The sequence below is a fragment of the Alosa sapidissima genome, chromosome 20 (genome assembly GCF_018492685.1).
Source record: "Alosa sapidissima isolate fAloSap1 chromosome 20, fAloSap1.pri, whole genome shotgun sequence".
NCBI classification, from domain to species: Eukaryota; Metazoa; Chordata; class Actinopteri; order Clupeiformes; family Clupeidae; genus Alosa; species Alosa sapidissima.
Genome location: NC_055976.1, coordinates 22,003,002 through 22,025,057, shown reverse-complemented (window position 1 = coordinate 22,025,057; position 22,056 = coordinate 22,003,002). Strand labels below are relative to the sequence as shown.

Genomic DNA, 22,056 nt, shown 5'->3' with positions numbered 1-22,056 from the left:
GTATGATGTATTGCGACATCAGATGCAAGTCAAATTTTAGTTTCTTATGTCTCATTCCATCGAGCTACAGATCCGCTACCCGATCCGGCAAACTTACATAGTGCGGTTATAGGCGATAGAGGGCTGCGAAGCGAATGCAGAAAGTGCCGTTCACCCTGTTATGAGTGGATGAACCACTGAAACGATTTTGGAAACATTATTTTAAGGTACAAAAAACTCTTTGGTGTTGCTTTAAGTATCTTAACACAAATCAAGAAAGTAAGAAGTAAGAGGTTTTTTAGGCCATCCAATTAGCCTGGGCTTATTATTATTTTTATTTTTTTAAACTTTATGATGTACAGATGACACCCTCTAAAGGTCATCTGTAGCTTGTATGGTTTCTGAGTTTTAAAGGGTATTAACATATGTGTGTGTGTATGTGTGTGTGTGTACAAGTGTGTAGGCCCTAAGCATAGTAGTGAGTGTTTTGAGGAGTGTACAATGCAAAACTCTCCTTGTATTGGGACATATGCAGCCTGGTTGAATATAAAGAAAGACCATTTGTTTGGTGACCTGACATGTTTGACTTCTTTATGGTGAAAAGTTTACACTAGTGAATAAGGATCCAATTCATGGCTTTCTATTGAGTGGCCACTTGGTGATGCAATTACCTTGACTATCAAGTGGTGGCAGCAGCTCTGCGACAAATTGAGTTTCATTTCATTTCATGACCATTTCAGACCATTACATATTTATTTCTAGAAGTATTTTCTCTTTTCTCTCTACGATTCTAGCAATAACTGTCTACCCAGGAAATATACTTCTCCACAATAATTAACACGCCTCTAATTAAAACGATTGGTTCTGGCTGACATGGCAACATTGTAAGGATATTTCACATTATAAACGTTTGAAATGAGGCCATTGTAAGGGTACAAAAATGCTTTTCAGAGAAAAATGTATAGGCTAGGCCTACTTATGTAAATGCATCTACTTTAACATGGTTCATTTTTTTTATTTTTACTTAAATGGTCAAAACCACAAAAAACGAGTGACCCTACCGAACTTTTCGCTTTACCCAACTTCAACTTGTCCTCATCGCACACTGCCCTATTACGCGCTCCTGCGGTGGCGGAGTGAAGATGGCGGATATAGTGGGAGCTGGACTGTCAGATGAAAAAGAGGCAGAAAACGACAAGAGAGGGGAGAAATGCGTATGGTACAGAGGTACAAGGATGGGTGAAATAAACACACAAGATACGGCCGAGACCCTGGGTTTTTACGAGAGGCGCACTGTTAAAAATGATCATCATGACACCCCAGGTGAGTTTGTGGTTCGAGCTGGCAGAACCATCTTCTTCTGACAACCGACCTTCCAACGTGGCTTAACGTTATAGATTGGGTGTGAGAGCGGGTCTTAAATTGTCATTGTAACCTTTAGTATTATTGTGTGATTCGCATAAGTGTCGTTTATGGTGTCCAGCGGTTTTCCCCGAGGAGATGCATGTGTGAGGCCGGATAAACCATTCAGTAGCAGCGATGATAATTGCGTGTTGTTATTGAGAGTTCGTTAGCGTTGTGCTAGCATAGTTGAAGTAGCAAGCTAACGAGCTAACATATGACATAACATACGAACTGTACTGCCCTTACCTCAAATGCTCCCAGTTTGTCTGTGTTTGAACTAACATTAAGTTCCCTTCTGTACTTAACGTCTGTATTAGTTAACGCCCGGACCCATGAAGTTAGTTGCCATGATTTCAAAACAGCCGACGTCGACATTAAGTGACAGAGACTGAGCAATACTTGATGAGGAATGTCTTACAGCTGCTAATTTTACGAAAGTGTTTTTTTCTTTTCTTTGTCCGTGCGATACGGCGATGCATGCTAACTTCGAGTCGAATTTGAATCTGAATTTTGACATCGTTGTTGTGCAATCAGGTCAAAGTTAGATATGATGTCACTAACTAGTCGTATCTGTTTCTCTTTACGAAGTGCCAAAGCATGGTTTCTTGACTTAATTCTTTGCGACAGACTTATTGGAAGCAAACACTGCTGACAGACGTTAGGGATTGTCTGTTGGTGTTTTCAAAGGGGTCCTCAATGCGCCAGACGAACTAGAAATAATCTTTCTGTGCATGGGGTCAAATGGGGCAACAGCCAGCGGGTGTTAGCAGCCGGTGCTGTTTATCCCCACATTTACAGTCTCAACAATTCAATACAGCACGTAATGATAGGTCCGATCACTGAAGCATTTGCTTTCATTCCCATACAGTGTAGCCTAATACACATATAACAGCAAGCTTTTGTCGTAAACGTACATAGTATTGTAAGGAATGGAGTTACAGTAGTCACACTAACCATCACATACATCAACAGAAATTAAAATGCTAATTTAAATATTTTTAATGTCAAACTATAAACATCAAATGCCATCAGATCAATGCATTTCTGCAGTACTGGTCTTCCAGGGCCTGAGCATACTAGGCCTTGTTCTCTGGGTTTTAAGCCAAAAGTTTATGAATGCTGCAACAGTATTTTCAGCATAACGACTTTTACCATGTTGCTTCGTGTTGTGTCACTGGGGTAACGTTGTTGTCTCTCCTCTTGTAGACACGGACCCATCTCTGCTGCGGTTCATGTGTGCAGAACTAACCAGGGGCTACTTCCTGGAGCACAACGAAGCAAAGTACACAGAGCGCCGAGAGAGAGTGTACACATGCATGAGAATCCCTGGGGAGCTGGAAAGGGTAAGACACACACACACACACTCACTCACTCACTCACTCACTCACACGCCAACAGATGCATGCCTATCCAATGCAACACATTTAAATAAGCAAAGCCTACGGTATGTGCATGAGCATACACTTTATTAAAGGAGAATTCCGGTGTGATATTGACCTAAAGTGTGTTGAAACATGATACCGAGTGTGAACGTATGTCTCAAAGCTCATCTCAGCTTGTCCAAAAATAATTCTGTGGAAATGCATGGATTCCGGTTGCTTCCAGTAGCAGCAACTGGAATCCATGCATTTCCACTGAATTATTTTTGGAATCTGTTCCCTTATCATACCTGTTCATTCGTACTCGTCGCTCGACTTATCGTGGCTAAATTTAAGATGGCGGCGAACGGTAGACTTCATGAAGGTACTGTCTGTATAAATCGTCTTGTAAATAAACTACCAGTGCTTTTTCAGAGTTCTCAATGTCTCGTTTTAAATCTTAAGGCCCTCGGAAGTCTACCAATGAAGTATGGAGCTACTTTGAGCCTCGTAAATGGTGTAAAACAGTGATTTATTTACATGGCTAGGCCGATGCCCGAGGCACCCCCATCGAAAAACTGTTGGTATGCATCAGCTAACTAGTGCCAGATTTCTAAGTGCAGGGGACAAGCCGAGATGAGCTATGATACATACGTTCACACTCCGTATCATGTTTCAACACACTTTAGGTCAGTATCTCACCGGAATTCTCCTTTAAGTAAGTACTGACTTCTGGCTCTTTCCAGTGAGTTTGATAGGTGATGCCTATACACCATTGATGAGAACACACAAAAAACAATGGGACTTTTTTGAGTGAGAATTCCTTGAACACCTGAGGAAAAAGTCCTTCCTTACATACACACGTATGGATGTCATTCACCACACAAGCAAGTTCACATGTATACGGTACATGTACTAAACATGGCAGAGGCCACGTGTGCAGGTATTTCAACATAGGTCTTAGTTCATGTGAGCCTTGATAAGATAGAGTAGCTTTAGCTTTGTTAGAGTAATTGTTGGTAAAGACCCCAGATCAGTGAAGTCTTAGGATGTTGACCTGGAACATGTCAACAAAATGGTGTGTGTGTGTGTGTGTGTGTGTGGGGGGGGGGTGGGGGGGGGGGGGGGGGTGTTGGTGTACAAGAAAGACCAACATTATTTTCCATATACAAGTTCATCTGCAGCATGAAGAATCCTATTCTGCAAAAAAGATGAAGAATTAATTGAAATAGAAGAGTAAATAAATAGAAGAAGAGTAAATGATTTCATCTTATCATAAACACATTTGTTTGCCCAGAGACAGATGCAGTGACTGGAAAGCAGCCATTAGATGGCGTGGTTGTTAAATAAAGCCAAACATCCTTCAATGACAAATCTATCCCAGTTCTAAACTCAGCAGTACATTTAGATTGTTGTCACACACACACACACACACACACACACACACACACACACACACACACACACACACACACACACACATATATTGTCTTCTCTGACAGAGACCTTCTAAATTCTCTCAGATCTCCTCCACTTGGAGTCGTAAATACCTCCTGACCACTCAAACAAAAAAAACAAAAGAGTTACTGAAAACATCTTCGCCCCCCCCCCCCCCCCCCCCCCCCCCTTACATTTCAGACCGTTACTTATTCCACATCAGTTGATGCTTCAGAACAAGCAGCTTACGAATCACAGAAGGTTTTCTTTTGTTATCAGTAGCCTACCTCTTCACTCAGAGTAGGAAGTGCCAATAATGTTATCAGGAGGGGGGGGGGGGGGTCATTCATGCCCTATCACCCCTGAAATGGCTGGTGTCAGTTGGTATTTTTCCTTTGAAAAGGTAGTATTATGTGCATGTGCATTTTTCTGCTAGTGCCAAGGGTGCTGGTTACGTTTGTATCATGCCTTAAAACAAGGTTATCTTTGTGTTGTTGCCATAATTGGCATCCCCTGCCAGTCTGCTCTTCCTCCTCCATGGCGATGAAGGATTAATTGGGTCCCTTGAGCAGAGTCTCAGCGAGCGCTTGTACTCTCTTTAACCGAGTTTTGCAGGCTAACCGATTTGGCTGTAGTTGGAAACCAACTGGTTTTAGAAGTCAATTATTTCCTCCTCTGGTGGCTGGTGGGTAGCTGTCTTTCGCTAAGTGAGAAAAGGAGCTTTCTAGCCTACACACTCATTCACCAGTGCTTATATTATAGATCAGGCTATGCTTGCCATCATATTTCTTCATATTTCATCTCCTTTAAAGATAAAAATAATATTGAGAGAAGATATCCATTTCAGCAATAGTTAAAGTAACTGTTGTCAACGTGCACACTACCAGGTCAAATATACAGTAGGCACAGTGTAGGGCACAGTGTAGGGCACAGTGTAGGGCACAGTTTCGGTCATGCAGACAGTTGAAAACTAGGATTTTTCGGCCTGCGTTATTAATTTATTGATTTGAGGTTTTTTCTCTTGTGTCGTCCAGCTGATGACCTTTGGCGTGTTCCTGTGTCTCGATGCCTTCCTCTACGTGTTCACTCTTCTGCCCCTGCGGACCTTCCTGGCCCTGCTGCGCTTCCTCACCATACCCTGCTGTGGCCTTGGGTGAGACTCTCTCTCTCTCACACACACACACACACACACACACACACACACACACACACACACACACACACATATGCAAACTTACACTCACACTTACACTCTCTCACAGACATTCACTCACAGGCACACACACACACACACACACTTTCTCTCACGCAATCTCTCTGTTTCTATGTGACTACCAAGGGCATATTTACACACACAAATACATTTTCCACACATCCATACATCTCACAACTGCAATATAATTATATTGAATCAACACTCCCAGACATTGTTTCCATTGTAGAGCCCAGGTAATGTACCCTCTTGACTGATCTGTTTATTTTTCTCTAATGTATGCTAGTGTTCGTATTGTTGATCTTCCTTTGTTTCTACGCGACATTGAAAAATACCCCAGGAGAGATAATCATTTCCAGACGTTAAACACAAAGCCTATACTGGAGTAAAGCCACCTCAGATGTCCCTGATTTCGTTGACATTAACTCTCAGAGCCAGTTTCCTGTACGTGGGTTTAGCCTTGTCCTAGTCTGAAAGAGAACTTCAATGAGGAATTCCACGCAAGTCTACAACTAGGTGTAGTCTGGGACTGAGCTTAATCCACCCCCAGGAAACCGGTCCATAATGTAAGTGGGTGAAGGCCAAACTAATGATCTCTCATACATCTCCTCCTACCCAATTGTTCCTTCCCATGTGTGTGTGGGGCCTAATGGCCTGTGTTCTTCTGCTCTTCCTCTGCAGGGCAAATGTATGCCCATACTGCAACAGGAGCAGGTAGGCGCCGCAGTGCCTGTGTTCGATCCCAGTGTCTGCATCATTCATCCATGCCATTTGTCAGCTGTGTGACTGGGGGGGGCTGCTAGGCTTCTGTTTGGGGTTGATGTCGGGGACCACAGACCTCGCTAACATTGTTGTCAGGTTGTCAAATGTGTTCTAGGTGTGTATTATGTATAGCTTGGGGGTAGGGGTAGGGGTTGTTGCTCCCAGTGGATTGCTCCCCACCAACCCCTCCTCAACCATTACCCCCACCTCTGCAACCCCTCCTCAACCATTACCCCCCCCCCCCCCCCCTCTGCAACCCCTCCTCAACCATCCCCCCCCCCCCCCCCCCCCCCCCCTCTGCAACCCCTCCTCAACCATTACCCCCCACTTCTGCAGCACCGTTTCTCATTGCTTACCTCCCATCTATAAACTCCCTCTCCATAATGAAGAGAAATCATGGGTTGTCTATGAAATTTTATGCCAAATGCGAAACCCCTGGTTTCTAGGCAGATGAAAAAGTAATGGAGAAAAAAAAACCCAGAATAAATCATGCTACCTTCCAGAACTTTCTTTCTTCTCTCTCTCTCTCTCTCTCTCACTGAACTTTCTTGCTGCATACAGAAGGCCTGTTCTGGATCTTTTTGTTTCTGGGGAAGGGGGTCTCTGGGGCCCCAGCTCTTGCCTGTTGGCCTGCGGGGCCCTGCCGGCTGTAGCTGCTACAGTAGCCGCGGCCCATGTGTGAAAGATTGGAGAGGGCACTTTTCTGGGAAGAAAAAACCACACACACACACACACGTCCATACACACACTAACACACACACAAATCCATACACACACTAACAGACTCTCACTCACTCACTCACACACACACACACACACACACACACACAGCATTGGCAGATGGCTCCTGTAGCCTCCAGCATTGCGGTCTGCACACTGTTGTTTTCTTATGCTCTACAGCAGGGAGGAGCAGAGCTCACTCACTCACTCACTCACTCACTCACACACACACACACACACACACACACACACTCTATAGCACAGTTGGGTTTCCATGTCAGCTCTTTGGCAGTGTTATTTTACACTGGTATTAGGAGGCACTACTCTTGCTTACCATGGGAGGTATTTGAGGGCCCATGGTGACTGAAGCGATGGTCATGATGATGATGCCATGTAGAGTATCCTCTCTTGTATAATGCCATCAAACATATAGGCTATACGGCTCAGCAGCGTTTCTATAGATGATGCATTATGAGAAATATCCACTCAGTTTAGCTGTGGGTTATGAGGCTCCTAAGCTGATTGAGTGTGATGGGAATTACTATGTAAAGCAGTCGCCCATATGCAGCAAGCAGTCCGTATGCAACTCGGCCTAACGCTAATTTTCTGCTGGTGAATTTTCAGCAAGCTGAGAGCTTTGCATTAGCTAAAGGATTTGCTGCACACCCTTTAGGTGCCTGTAATGTGGCTTGTCATGCAGTAGGCTACGCTGGGGATTTTCCCGCTGCATCCAGTCAGGTCCATGTCAGGGCTGATGTGGCGCGCTGCTCTCGGCATGTCTTGCATCATGTCACACTCACATCTTTGCATGTGCTCATTTAGTTTTGTAACATCAAAGCTCAAAGATTGCAGCTTCAGTTTGTTGGAATGATGGTGGAGTTGTGTTTTTTCTTATGTTTTCCATTTTATCTTGTGAATACAACATGTCTGCACTGAACTCAAATATTGAATATTATACCAGCTTTATTTTTTTATTTTTGCAAGCTCTCAAACAGAATTAGACTTTCTGGACTTTAAAAAAAAATATTTTTAAATGTGTTTTATTTATCGTCAGCAACACCCCAGACACTCACATCAATATTGCACTGTGATCTTGTGCATTGATGCAGGTTGGCTGGCGTGTTGGTTTTATTTTTACCCCGTGTTTATGTTGGTTTATGCCTGAACAGTTTCCCATTCCTTGGATAAATGTTGGATAAATAAATATAAGACCGTCCACAGAAGGTAGCAGGACAGGGAAAATAGATTGCTGGCTGTACAGGTCAAGCACACGCATCTTCTGACAATAGGTCAGATCTCGACTATGACCTCATGCACATATGTGAGTGAAGGAGTCAGTTAAGCAGCTACTCGGTCCCTCAAACTACAAAGAGGCGTGTGTGCGCGTGTGTGTGTGCGTGTGCGTGTGCGTGTGCGTGTGCGTGTGCGTGTGCGTGTGCGTGTGCGCGTGCGTGTGCGCGTGCGCGTGCGCGTGCGCGTGCGCGTGTGCGTGTGTGTGTGTGTAAGAGAGAGACACACACGTGCTACATTCATGCTGCATTCACATTACAGCCGCCTGTGCTTACACCATCTCCTTTAATAAGGAGTCATCGCACTATGTTTGCTTACAAGTTGAAATACACACTGACCCCAGCCAAGGCATCCTGCAGATACAGCATGCAGACACACACGTGCCTGCTAACAGAAGAACGCGAGTGGTCACAGACACACTATCGGGTTCAGACTGGACACTAGAGCCGAGGTCAAAAGGTCGGCCGCTATTAGGTTAAAGCAGGACTCTAGTGCCAGCCTCACAGCCGTGATCAGTGTCCTGCCAGAATGGCATACCAGGGACGCCCTCGCTCCACCCCACCCCCATGTGGCCAATTATGTGTTTGCAGTTTAGCAGCGTTAAGGCAAAGGTATAAGTATAAGTATACTCTTTTAATCCCGTGAGGGAAATTTGGTCTCTGCATTTATCCCAATCCGTGAATTAGTGAAACACACTCAGCACACGGTGAACACAAAGTGAGGTAAAGCAAACACAATCCCGACGCAGTGAGCTGCCTGCTACAGCGGCGCTCTGGGGGCAGTGAGGTGAGGTTAGGTGCCTTGCTCAAGGGCACTTCAGCCGTTCCTACTGGTCGGGGTTCGAACCGGCAACCCTCCGTTTACAAGTCCGAAGCGCTAAGCGCTAGGCCACGGCTGCCCCACAAAAAAAAAGGTGAAGGGGGAACCACACAGGCCACTTGGGTCTGCATGTCTTCACACTTGAGTGAGTGGTGGTCTATGTTTGTGATGTTGACTACTTGAAATGTTTCTCTGGAAAGCTGATGTGTTTCATGGTTTGCTTCATTGAGGTGGTGGACACAAGCTAAATCTTTCAGCATATATTGGAGTTTCCCCCAAATCGACTTCATCGGTCATGGAATCAAGCCTAGTCCAAAACAAATGTTTTCATTGCTGACGTTGCAAGTTTGCTTTTGGTCTAGGACTAGGCTTAATTCCATGTGTTGGAAACTGGCCCTATGTGTGATAGAACTAAGTTATAATCTTCCGATCTACTTCTTTTAAAATGGCTTTTATAGTTCAACCAACCATCAGAGGTGCTGTCTGGAATGGTTTGTCATTTGCAAGGTGATTCATTCATTGAATTGGTTATGATGTGTCTGAGTTCAGCTGACATTAATGGCTACAGACAAGACAGTAGTTCTTGACGGTTCTGTCAAAATATTCACCGTTCATTTTAAAGATGAGTTTTACAGGTCAGTGACCCAGATATCAGACAAAGAGCAGAGGCTCACTCTGAAGTGCTGGTTGTGTATCTGTAGTCTCCATTGTCTTCATGTCTGGAAATGGGATGTCCTTATGACATATCAGAAAGTTTAATGGTGATATAAAGATTATATATGGGACCTACTTTAAGTGGAGTGTGTTGACTGGCCCCTTTTGAATGCCTTAAATATTGTAATAGGAGAGAAGAAAAGTATTTTTAAGGGCACCACACAATGCATTATTTAGTGTTACGCAGTGAAGCTTGAAATAGTTGATGAGCCTCCCCCGCTTAAAGTTTCTCAAAAATTTCTTGGAGAAGTCATTATTTTGGCTGCTTTGTGTGTTCTCCCCCAAGCAAGACGTAGGTGTGACTCCTCCTGTGATGTTGTGAGGGAGTTATTTCAAGAATTAATGAGACGCCACAATTAGTCAAGCACCCCCCACCCCCCCCACCCCTCTGACCGCCTGCTCCAAAATGTGACACACACGCACACGCACACACACACACAACAGCTCTCTCGCATACATACACATTTCTTTGTGTGTGTGTGTGTGTAGAATATTGCCCATTGAATCGTGTCCTTGTTCTGCCTGAGAAGTATGTTTTGTTCTGTCTGTGTTCATATTGTGGACTCCTTTATTCGGTGTTTGTCCTTGCTCTTCATGCTGAGCTCATTTGGTTTGGACGTGTTTGTTACCACAGCAGTTGTCAGTCACTGTTCTGTTTCCATCATTGGCACATTCATATTCACTGACTGTTGTTCAGTTGTTGTCTTGTGGGAAGGGAAGTGTTGTGCAAGCCTTCTAGAGGACAGACAGTAGTATGTAGTAACTTAGTTCAGACTTTTAGAAGTATACTGAGCTCAATAAGGCCTATAGCTAATCACACCTTCCTGGAGCATCTGTATATTGGAGACAGGTGTTAGCATGCCACTCAGATAGAGTTAAGGAGATTAAGCCATTAACAAGTATGGCTACATCCAATCTAATAGAGAGAATGGAGTAATCCATATGAGCGACTTACTTAAACATACGTCTCAATTTCTCCTCCCTTTTCTCTCTCTGTCTCTGTGTGTGTGTGTGTGTGTGTGTGTGTGTGTGTGATCTCAGTGGAGCACGTCTGCTGCAGCCTGCCCAGGTGTGTGACCTGCTGAAGGGGCTGATCCTGATCCTGTGCTTCTGCATGATGCACTATGTGGACTACTCCATGATGTATCACCTGATCAGAGGCCAGTCTGTCATCAAGCTCTACATCATCTACAACATGCTGGAGGTACTGTGTGTTTGTGTGTGTGTGTGTGTGTCTGTGTGTCTGTGTGTGTGTGTCTGTGTCTGTGTCTGTGTCTGTGTGTGTGGACACCTGCCACCGTATTACAAGGGTGCTAAGTGATATCTTTTGACTTGGTATGCGTCTGCTTTGGAAATGTAAAAATTGACCTTTGTCATGCATTCATTCATTCATTCATTCAGTCATGTCGGGGTGATGGAGGGCTGAAAAGCGAAACTTAAACGGTCATTTATTTCTCTTGTTTTCCTTCTTTGCTTTCTTTCTTTACTCAAGTCTGACATGTCACCTGTTCTTTCTTTACTCAAGTCTAACATGTCACCTGTTCTTTCTTTACTCAAGTCTAACATGTCCTCTGTTTCTTTCTTTACTCAAGTCTAACATGTCCTCTGTTTCTTTCTTTACTCAAGTCTAACATGTCCTCTGTTTCTTTCTTTACTCAAGTCTAACATGTCACCTGTTTCTTTCTTTACTCAAGTCTAACATGTCCTCTGTTTCTTTCTTTACTCAAGTCTAACATGTCCTCTGTTTCTTTCTTTACTCAAGTCTAACATGTCACCTGTTTCTTTCTTTACTCAAGTCTGACATGTCCTCTGTTTCTTTCTTTACTCAAGTCTGACATGTCCTCTGTTTCTTTCTTTACTCAAGTCTAACATGTCCTCTGTTCTCTCTGGTTTGTCAGGTGGCAGATCGCCTCTTCTCGTCCTTTGGTCAGGACATCCTGGACGCGCTCTATTGGACGGCCACGGAGCCCAAGTCCAGGAAGAGGGCGCACATAGGAGTGATCCCTCACTTCTTCATGGCGCTGTGCTATGTCTGTATCCTGTCCACCCTGTGCCCAAAGTTCAAAGTTCAAATCCTGCCCTCACATGTTACTTCAGTGACGGATCTAGACCTTAAGTGCAGAGACGAGATGTGCACCAAGTGTACTGTAATTAAGCACATACTATTAATTGCTATGATGTGAATATATTATAATGACCTTGTGTCTTTGCTATGCTGTCTTTGCGCTGGTGACCTTGTGTCTTTGCTATGCTGTCTTTGCGCTGGTGACCTTGTGTCTTTGCTGTGCTGTCTTTGCTCTGGGTGACCTTGTGTCTTTGCTGTGCTGTCTGAGCCATGGCTGGTGTTTTTTCTGAGCCCCTTCCCTCTCAGTCCTCCACGCCATCCTCATCATGGTACAGGCCTCCACGCTCAACGTGGCCTTCAACTCCCACAACAAATCACTGCTCACCATCATGATGTCCAACAACGTAAGTCACTGGAATAGCCGAGAAGGAGCCTTTCACTACTGTTGGCAATCATGTTTTGACAAGTCTAATAGTCATGTACACAGGGACATAGAGATATTTGTACATGGATAGATGTCTGTGCGTGTTTGTGTGTGAGAGAGAGAGAGAGTGAGATAGAGAGACTCAAGACATAGGCTTTCATTCAGGATGTGCAACTCAGGGCAGGGGGTTGCATGAAGAAAGCTTAAGTAAGGAACTGAAAGTGATTGTAAGCAGTTGTGTACTAAAGTGTAGTGTGACTAGTGTGATGGATGGTGTAAGATGGCATTGCAGATTCATTCACGTTTTATCATGGCGAGTGTGCTCAACATGTTACATGTTGAACTGCATGCCAAGGCTACATCTTCTTGTGTGTGTCTGTGTGTGTGTGTGCGTGTGTGTTTATCCCACAGTTTGTGGAGATCAAAGGAAGTGTCTTCAAGAAGTTTGAGAAAAACAACCTATTCCAGATGTCAAACAGTGGTAAGTTCAGGCAGCAGCTTCCTTCCTAACACAGCCCCTTCAAGGAGTGCCTCAGTCAGAACCGTACATACATCCACAGCAGAGCCATCCTGCGGCTTACGATAAGAGCCAAGCCACAAAGCAGATGATAGATGATTGGATGGATATTTATATCTCCCTTATTGCTCCCTTTGATATGCTAATCACATATGCCTTGAGTAGGCTGCTTCCGCCCAATCCTACGCAGGCTGTAGATGTATAGATGTATGGATGTATGGATATATTGATGCGTATTCAGCACAGGCGGCCTGTTCTTATCTCTGCCTCCTGCTGACTGGAGACCCAAATAGGACTCCGTCCTAATTGCCTCCTGGGAAGTCACCCCGACTCGCCCGGCTCCACTGGTTGGCTTAATTGAGCAGTTAAGGTGTCCAATTAGCTCAGCCCAGGGTGGATCCCATGTGACCTGAATAAAGCCGGGCTACATCGAGATTCTTGGAAGTCGTAGATGCTCTAAATCTTCTCTCACAGAATTTGTTCACATTGTAGTGGTTTATCATATGTTGTGTGTGTTTGTTTGTTTGTTTGTTTGTTTGTTTACAGATATAAAGGAAAGGTTTACTAACTATGTCCTTCTGCTGATTGTTTGTCTTCGCAACATGGAGCAGTTCTCATGGAATTCAGGTAACACCCATCAAAGTCATCTTAACATGAGCATTATCCTACCCAATCCCAACCCCAATCCCGAACCCTTAATCTCAATCATGAATTGTAGTTGGCAGACTAGTGTCGGGAGAGAGATTGTTTATAGTCTGAACATCTGTGGATAGTTCTAGAGGACCTTTCCTAAATCAAATGTGATCTAGAACACTTTCAGGTCTCCATGCAGGCACTGTCATCAGGTCTTGTAATTCTGTTTAGGTCATAAATGTATTATTTTAACAAAACAGTTAAACCCAAAAATGACACGTATCCAGTTCCCAGGGTTTGCATAACAATAGTCCCACCTTTCTGTACCTGCTTGCAGACTTACTTTAAGTAGAAATGTCACAGTCTCTGGCGTTATCTTTCCCTGGCAGAGCTAAGTCAGCGTTTAGACCCTGTTTATTATGGGAATAAAAGGTGTCAGCGCATTTCAGACATGACAGCCTCAAATCCGAGTTCATTTGCAAAGCCTTTAAAACACCAAAGCTTTTGAAACCCTGCTTTACACCCTGCTAATTTGTTCAATAAGCTTTAGTTGTCAGTATATTTGTACTCGAGTGTTATTATTTAGCTCCCCTAGTAATCATTGTTTATGTCTACTAGGTTTGTGTTTATGTGTGGTTGTAATACAAATCGTCTTGTTATGGACCCTAGGTAAAATGGAATGATAACATTGATTGATTGATTGATTGATTGATTGATTGATTGATTGATTGATTGATAACCTTTCACGGTCACACGGACATCAACAAACTATCTGTTGTCACTCTGTTTACTACAATTTCTGGTTAAGTTTAGGGGTTGGATTTAGCTATGATGATGTTCAGTAATTGGTCAACAACAGTTTTACCTACTGGACTTGAATAGTGACAGATGATCTGTTAAGTATCTGTTGGCGGACTACCAAAGTTAAGTGTTACCCACATACAGAGCCTTTACAGATAGTTTATTGAAATTCAAGTTAAAGTTCATCCATATTTTTTTATTAACAGAGTGTCAAATGAGTTTGTTTGTAATCTTGTCTATAGATCATCCGAGTACAGTTTGCCCTTTGATGTTAGTATTTCATGTCAATGATAATGATGTTGTTGTGACTTGATAGTGATGGTAGTATGATTGTAATACTGTGATGGTATACCACTAGGAGAGACAGTTTGATATACAGGAGACATACTTAATATATGTTTCTTGATTGCAGATCACCTGTGGGTCCTCTTACCGGATGTGTTCATGGTCATTTTGTCCGAGATGGCCGTGGATGTGGTCAAGCATGCTTTTATCACAAAGTTCAACGATATCACTGCAGATGTAAGAAACAAGCCACACATTCAGATAACACTTGCAAGGGTACACACACACACACACACACACACACACACACACACACACACACACACACACACACACACACACACACACACACACACTGCATAACCATGGCCCAGGGGCACTAATTTGAGCAAGCATGGGTTTATTTTAAGTGTTTTCTCCAGGCGTAGAATTTGAACATTAAACTGTGTAAACTCTGCTTGCTACTCTGATAGAGCTGCATATGCTTGCCAGGGCTGACTTGCTCAGTGTGTTTCTAAACATTTGAAGTGGTCTGTTTCAGTCTTGCATTAAAATATGCACTTTGTTTAAATACACATTATGCTCTTTAATAAATGCTTTCGATTTATTTTGAAAGGTTTCATTGTCACAGTTTCTGTGAGGCTGTAAATTTGACCAATTATCTGCATTGCAAATACTAAGCTCCACCAGTGAAACAAACAACTTGGAAATTAAGTTATTAACAGATAAGTACCTGCAGTTTGTGCCAAATGTCTTGATTTGTGATTCTCTGTCTGCAGGTCTACAGTGAATACAAAGCCAGCCTGGCTTTCGAACTGATCAGCAGTCGACAGCAAAACGTATGGAGCTAAATTTGGTCGTATAAGCAAGCTTGTGTGTGTGTGTGTGTGTGAGTGTGTCTGTGTCTGTGTGCGCACGCGCGTGAGGATGTGCGTGTATGAGGATGTGTGTGTGAGAGAGGATGTGCATGTGTGTGTCCTTATGTGTTGACGTGTGTGTGTGTGTTCTCAGGCCTACACTGACTACAGTGACTCGGTGGCCAGGAGAATGGGCTTCATCCCCCTGCCTCTCGCTGTGCTGGTGAGCACGCTTTTTTATTAACATTTAACATTTTTTATTAGAAAAGATTGAGATGTTACATTTACAGTCACATTTAACTTGAACATACACGCCACAAACAGTGGATAAATAGTGATGGAGATTAAAGATAGCAGTTACATGGTCAGCCATTTGTGCTCAGTGTTGAATGCAGATATGCTTACCGACTGAGTGGCCTCTGTCCATTCCATACTCTCTGCGTCCACTGTGCTTGTCTTGCACATGTTTTCTGATAACGTATGGATTGAAATGGACTGATCAATGTTCGGGCCAAAATGGAGCTTAAATCAGGATTGAGACAGGGTGTTTGCAGCGTGATCCGTAAATCAGGATTGAGACAGGGTGTTTGCAGCGTGATCCGTAAATCAGGATTGAGACAAGGTGTTTGCAGCATGATCCGTAGATCAGGATTGAGACAGGGTGTTTGCGGCGTGATCCATAGATCAGGATTGAGACGGGGTGTTTGCAGTGTGATCCTGAAAGTGTGTGCTTTTTGTGTGATTTTGAAATGTGTGTTTCCTTTGCTGCCAACAGCTGATACGGGTGGTGATAAGCTCTGTAAAAATCCAGGGGGCGCTGTCCACTGTGTGCTTGCTGCTTTTCTACCTGGGGTGAGACATGCACATTGGGAAACACACACATACAGGAAGTAGAACATGATAATCCAATCATTTCACCCTGTCTGTGTGTTTAAATGCACATGTTTGTGTGTGTGTGTGTGTGTGTGCGTGTGCGTGTGTGCGTGCATCAAGGCTGATCACACTGAAAGTGCTGAACAGCATAGTGCTCCTGGGGAAGTCATGTAAGTACGTGCGGCAGGCCAAGATGGAGCAGAAGCTGTTTGAGAAGCACCCCAGCCAACAGAGAAACACCACCACCCCAGCCAAGACGGCCAGCAAGCCCAGCAGGCCCAAGCCCAGCAGCACACCAGGTGGGTCGGGCAGACATCTCACGGGTCCACTCTGTGGACACCTACAGTTACTAACAACACGGTGGACATTCAGACCGTTCCGACAGAGGACATTCGTACAATTACAGTGGTGTAGTTCCTTTTCATACTGCATGATCAAACATGTATTAAAATCACAGGACGAACATAAGAAAGTTAGCCAGATGTTTTGTCTTAGCACCATCATCCAAAACGCCATCATTAGCAAAAAGATGCCCAGTGATTTTGATAAACATTTATTTCCTGGATGTCTTAAAAATGACCTGGTATAGATTCCTATTCTCAGCTTCTGTCAGACCCAGAACATGAAGTAAATAATGATCTTAGTCATGAGCACCATGAAGGTCTCCAGGAAGCTATCCTCTCTGCATGCTAATACCATCATCTATTCTGGTAGACGGTGTAAATCCTTTATTAATGGCAATGCTTTGATCTTCTCTGAAGTTTGTAGTGGGGTTCTCATCTATACTTCAATATGTGTATGTTTATGAAACCTGAGTAGAAGGTTGTGTTGCCTCGCGCTTACAGCCTAAACCTTATGAGTTTAGTTTCATCTCAAGTCATTACACTGCTAACTAATCCAAACCTTTTGGGTGCCCTTGTTGCATCCCATCAGCGACACCCCCTAACCCAAGTGAATCTTTTTGGAGGGGGTCCTTGCCTCATTGAACATAGTGAAGATTGTGCAATAGCAGTATTGTGATGCTATGTCACTTCAACAGGACAGTGTGTGTGCAATGGCAGTATTGTGATGCTATGTCACTTCAACAGGACAGTGTGTGTGCAATGGCAGTATTGTGATGCTATGTCACTTCAAAAGGACAGTGTGTGTGGAATAGCAGTATTGTGATGCTATGTCACTTCAACAGGACAGTGTCTGTGCAATAGCAGTATTGTGATGCTATTTCACTTCAACAGGACAGTGTGTGTGCAATGGCGGTATTGTGATGCTATGTCACTTCAACAGGACAGCGTGTGAGCACAGAGGTCTTCAGGTATAACATTTCTCATCATAAATTGTAGACGATGGTGAGGCCAATTGCCCTCTGGTGCGCTGGGATCTGATAACTGTACCCAAGACCGATTGATGGAAAAGCATGCAGGCCCCTTGTCTTCCCCATGTGTCCAGACATACACAGGCATGTGTGCGTGCCGGAGCCTTGTGATTGAGTGGAAGTGACGTGTATTCAGGGAAAAGCTGTGAGGCGAAACCAATGCATATTAGCCCTGTGACTGGCATCTTCAGACAGGCCGTTCCACACACACTGAAGCATGTCAGTGGATCATGTATGACTGATGACCCCAAACATGGCAGCCTGGAGGCCTTTGTGTGTGTGTGTGTGTGTGTGTGGGCCAATGGACCCAACATGCTCTGCAGCTCCCACTGCTCCTGCTCTCTCTTCTCCTTCTTTCTCTCCTCACCCTCTCATCCCTTTCTCCTCTACTCTACTCTCCTCTCTTCTCTCATTCTCTTTTTTCATTCTTTCCTCTTTCTTTTTTTAAATTCTTTTCCTCTTCTCTCTCCTCTCTCCTTCTCTCTTCCTTCCTCCTTTCTCTCTCACTCCCTCTATCTAACACTCTCTCTCTCTTTATCACTTTCTCTCTATCACTCTCTCTCTATCTCTCTCTTTCTCTCTCTTGCTCCCTCTCCTCACCTCTCATTTCCCCGATGCTCTCTCTTGTTTCTCCCTCTCCTCTGATCTCTCCTCTCCTCTCCTCTCCAGAGCTCCTCCTCTCCTCTCCTTTTCTCGCATCACCTCTTCTCTGATCTCCTCTCCTCTCCTTTCCTCGCCTCACCTCTCCTCTGATCTCCTCCTCTCCTCTCTCCTCACCTCTCCTCTCCTCCCCTCTGATCTCCTCCTCTCCTCTCCTCTCCTCTGATCTCCTCCTCTCCTCTCCTTTCCTCTCCTCTCCTTTCCTCCTCTCCTCTCCTCTCCTTTGAGCTCTTCCTCTCCTCACCTCTCCCCGGCTCTGATCTCCTACTCTCCTTACCTCTCCTAGCGAGGGCTGAGGGGAGAGGCCAGTGCCACCGTGGAGCTGCGAGTGGCGCTCAGAAAGCAGAGGGCACAGGCCTGTCAGAGCGTCTCACGTCAGAGATCAGTGGCCTCACTGCAGGCCTCTCGCTGCCAAAGCTCTCCTTAACCACGCTACTGTATTTAAGAGAGGGCCCCGCTGGAAGACATATATATGCACACAGGCACACACACACATATGCGCACACACACACACATACTAACACACACACATACACAACGAAGTCCAGCAAACACTCCACTCTTAGGGGGTGATGAAAGTGGTAAAAGCAGCATTTCAATTTTTTATATATATATATATATATATATATATATATATATATATATATATATATATATATATATATAAAAAATTGAAATGCTGCTTTTACCAGCATTTATATATATGTATGTGTGTGTGTGTGTGTGTTTTGAGCAGTGGCCCCTCAGAGGACAGATTGCTGGAGTGTGGCATGCTTTTCTCCCTACATGTGCTCTTCCTCTGTCTCATGCACTCTTCCAGCGTGTCATTTATTGTATGTAGAGTAATTGGTTGAGTCGATATGAAGATTAACTGCCAATCAATGGGAATTATGTTGTACCCCCAAATTAATAGTGTATTCTGTTAGCGGAGTTTTTATTACGAGCCATTGGTGGATGAATGGCTATACGGTGATGTTCAATGGTCAGCTGCTAAGTTTGTGACCCTCTTGGATTTTTTTTTTTTCATTCAATGTTTCTTTCTTTTAACTACTCCCGTCTTTTACTCTCCACCTTCGCTTCCAGACACTCCCAAAGTCGAGCGTCCCGTCATCTCCATCACGAAGCAGCCGATGCCTCGTGCTGAGATCATCACCCCTGCACCTTCACCCGTCGTCAAGGACGCCGAGCCCGTTACGACACCGCCCGAAACTCCGTCCCCAAAAGCAGAGGACGCCGACGCCGACGCCACCACACCTCCAGACTCCCCAGAGCTGAAGCACCGCTCGCCCAAGAAGGACCTGCTGGAGATCGACCGCTTCACGATATGCGGAAACCGCATCGGCTGAGCTGGCCAACGCTTCCTCATCCTGGGGCCGTGCACACAGAGCCAAAGACCCGCACAGATGGAGATAAGGTGGGGGCACGAGGCATGAGGACATAGCCAATTATTCTCCAGCTAAGTTATCACTTGTGCCATTTCAATCCTGTGCTCATTCACCCCGCCTAAGATTGCAGTGCCTCAGAGATCATCACAGTCACAAGGGGGGCATGGTGACTGCCAACGAGCATTCCAATAGCAACAGTGGGATTCTGTAGTCATAGAAATGCTGTGTGTACACAGAAGGTCTGCCTCTGGTTGGTGGACAAGAGACAAGAGCTCCTTGAGGTATTCCTCTGCTGTGCTTAAAGTGATGACTGGTGACAGTAGAAGCTACACAAACAGAAGACCTGGCGAAGAGCAAAATGACCTGAATGGACGTTAAACTTTTATTAGAAAATATCTCATTTTAGGCCCTAGACATTCAATTAGAAACAGAATGTATTAATATGTTAATGTAATATTTATGTAATATTCAAGATTTACTATTTACCAAAATATTTTCTATGGGAAATGAAGGATAATATATTTTCTGTGCTATTTTGTGCTCTAGTACAGTAGTAGGCAATATCTAGGCACTGCTTACTAAAGCACTTGGCCTTTTTCATAGGCCCTGATGTCTGCCATTCATGTTCAAGGAACTACCGTAGGCGTTTTAGAAGCAACTGAAACATTTTTAATATAAAATGCTGCCAAAATGAATGCTTTCATTGTCAGGATGCTAAAAACTTCAGGATAAATGTCATAATTGCTGCAAGAAGTGTTCTTAAAACCTTCGCCCAGACAATGCTGGATATTTCACACGCAGTGCAGTGTTATAATGTCCAATAGGTTTAGCTGCTTATCAATAACAACACTATGAGGTACCAGAGAGTTTTTGTCAGGACTAAATGGTGAGAATTTGCACTTTTTTTACCACGTTGTCTTAATCTTGACTCTGCTAGTGTTCATAACCATCGGTTTCCAGGTTCAATTTCTTGTAACATTTTTGGTTTACATCATCTGAGACAATGAATGAAACTCTTTTTTTTTTGTTGGTATTTGTAATCCAAGATGAGTTTATTTTTGACGGTGATGGTCTGACTTGGTGTCAGACCTAATTGTCCCACAAATTTTGATAAGGGTTGTTTACATTGTGTTCCCCCCAAGTAATTTGGAAAGATTATCTAACCAACATATGTTACCTTTTCTATGATTACCACTCTTATAATTATGCTAACTGAAACTGAACAATATTGTTTCTGTACCAGCACATCGCTGTGGTAACTACTGTTGGTGCAGATGCGATCACTGTTTGAAGCAGTGGCCATGTTTACGTTCTTGGCCAGATCCGTCTGGATTCCCAGAATAGACAACAAAGTTGACTTGAAAAGGTGGTCTGATGTGTTTTAGTCATTTTCGTTGAATGTGATTTGAAAACAGGAACTACGCATTTGTGTTGGCAACAACCACATTGTCTAATTTATTTTCTGTCATTTTAGTAATTAAGTATTTGTTAATGACTGCCGGTAATACAGGACGGTGGAAATTGTGTATGGGAGTTGTCACTGAGCTCTGAAATATTTTTTTAACCTCTTCAAATGTGACAGGTACTGAAAATATATGTGTCAATAATTATATGTGTTCATGTTTAATAACATGTTTTAATGTTTTGTGGATGACAAATAAACATTGTTTTGTAATCTCTTGTGGATAGATTTGTATCTGTACCAGGGATGGAAATTAAATATTTTGTCCACCTGTCTCTGTGGCTGGTGGATTCCAAAATCTTTTTCACCACCAGCCACTGGAGATACGGAAATGAAAATGTGATATCTGGATTATAGTAACCTAAATGATCACGGTTATCAACAACATTGCGATACGATTAAAATGTGCTGCTTTTTTCTTTAAACCTACCACCAATGTTGGACAGAACTCAAACTTGGCCTGGTAGTTATTATAGGTAACTTCAAATTTACCCTACTGATAACTAAATAACATTACATGATCCCTACGTGACATCTGACTGTATTTGTGGTATGCTAGCTCTATCTTACCTGCCACAGTGGCTGGTAAGTTGACCAAATTCTCCTGCATGTGGCTGGTGCTAATCTCCACCCCTGCTCTGTACCCTCTGTGTGTCTACTCAAATCCCACATCTGAGACCTATAGACCTGTTCAGGTGCACCTCAAAAAATTAGAATATTATGGACAAGTTTTTTTGTTTTGTTTCCTTGTTTTTTTTTTTTTTGTTTCAATGGTTTCTTTAGCCTTTAATCTCACAGTCTGGTCAGGGCAATGGACTTTCCCACAATATTCAAATTTTTTGTGCACCTGTTTTATGCTAAACAGCAAAGTGTTAGGACTAGCTTTTATGTATAGCCAATGAACTACATTTGTTTTCTATTCAAGCAAATATCAAATAGATAGAACTGACATTAAATTTAATTAATGTTTCGGAACAAGGCATGTACTATTCCGGGGAAGGCTGCAATCTTTGCTTTTGTTTTTCA

The 22,056-nt window shown here is 43.6% G+C and overlaps 1 protein-coding gene across 2 annotated transcripts; it reads left to right on the top strand.

Annotated features, from left to right (window-relative positions):
* Nucleotides 1-739: 739 nt before the first annotated feature.
* On the top strand, nucleotides 740-21,243 carry tapt1a (transmembrane anterior posterior transformation 1a). 2 transcript variants are annotated; one of them, XM_042075402.1, is made up of 15 exons: nucleotides 740-1,302; nucleotides 2,590-2,726; nucleotides 5,213-5,331; nucleotides 6,073-6,105; nucleotides 10,738-10,900; nucleotides 11,595-11,730; nucleotides 12,068-12,165; nucleotides 12,597-12,666; nucleotides 13,249-13,329; nucleotides 14,549-14,658; nucleotides 15,201-15,260; nucleotides 15,433-15,501; nucleotides 16,054-16,130; nucleotides 16,272-16,450; nucleotides 19,267-21,243. In XM_042075402.1, exons 1-15 carry the CDS (start codon nucleotides 1,122-1,124, stop codon nucleotides 19,527-19,529), a joined length of 1,776 nt encoding a protein of 591 aa, XP_041931336.1. In that variant the 5' UTR covers nucleotides 740-1,121; the 3' UTR covers nucleotides 19,530-21,243. The 2 variants fall into 2 exon arrangements, with proteins under 2 accessions (XP_041931336.1, XP_041931338.1); XM_042075404.1 differs by lacking the exon at nucleotides 6,073-6,105 and having other exon boundaries at nucleotides 792-1,302.
* The last annotated feature ends 813 nt before the right edge of the window (nucleotides 21,244-22,056 follow it).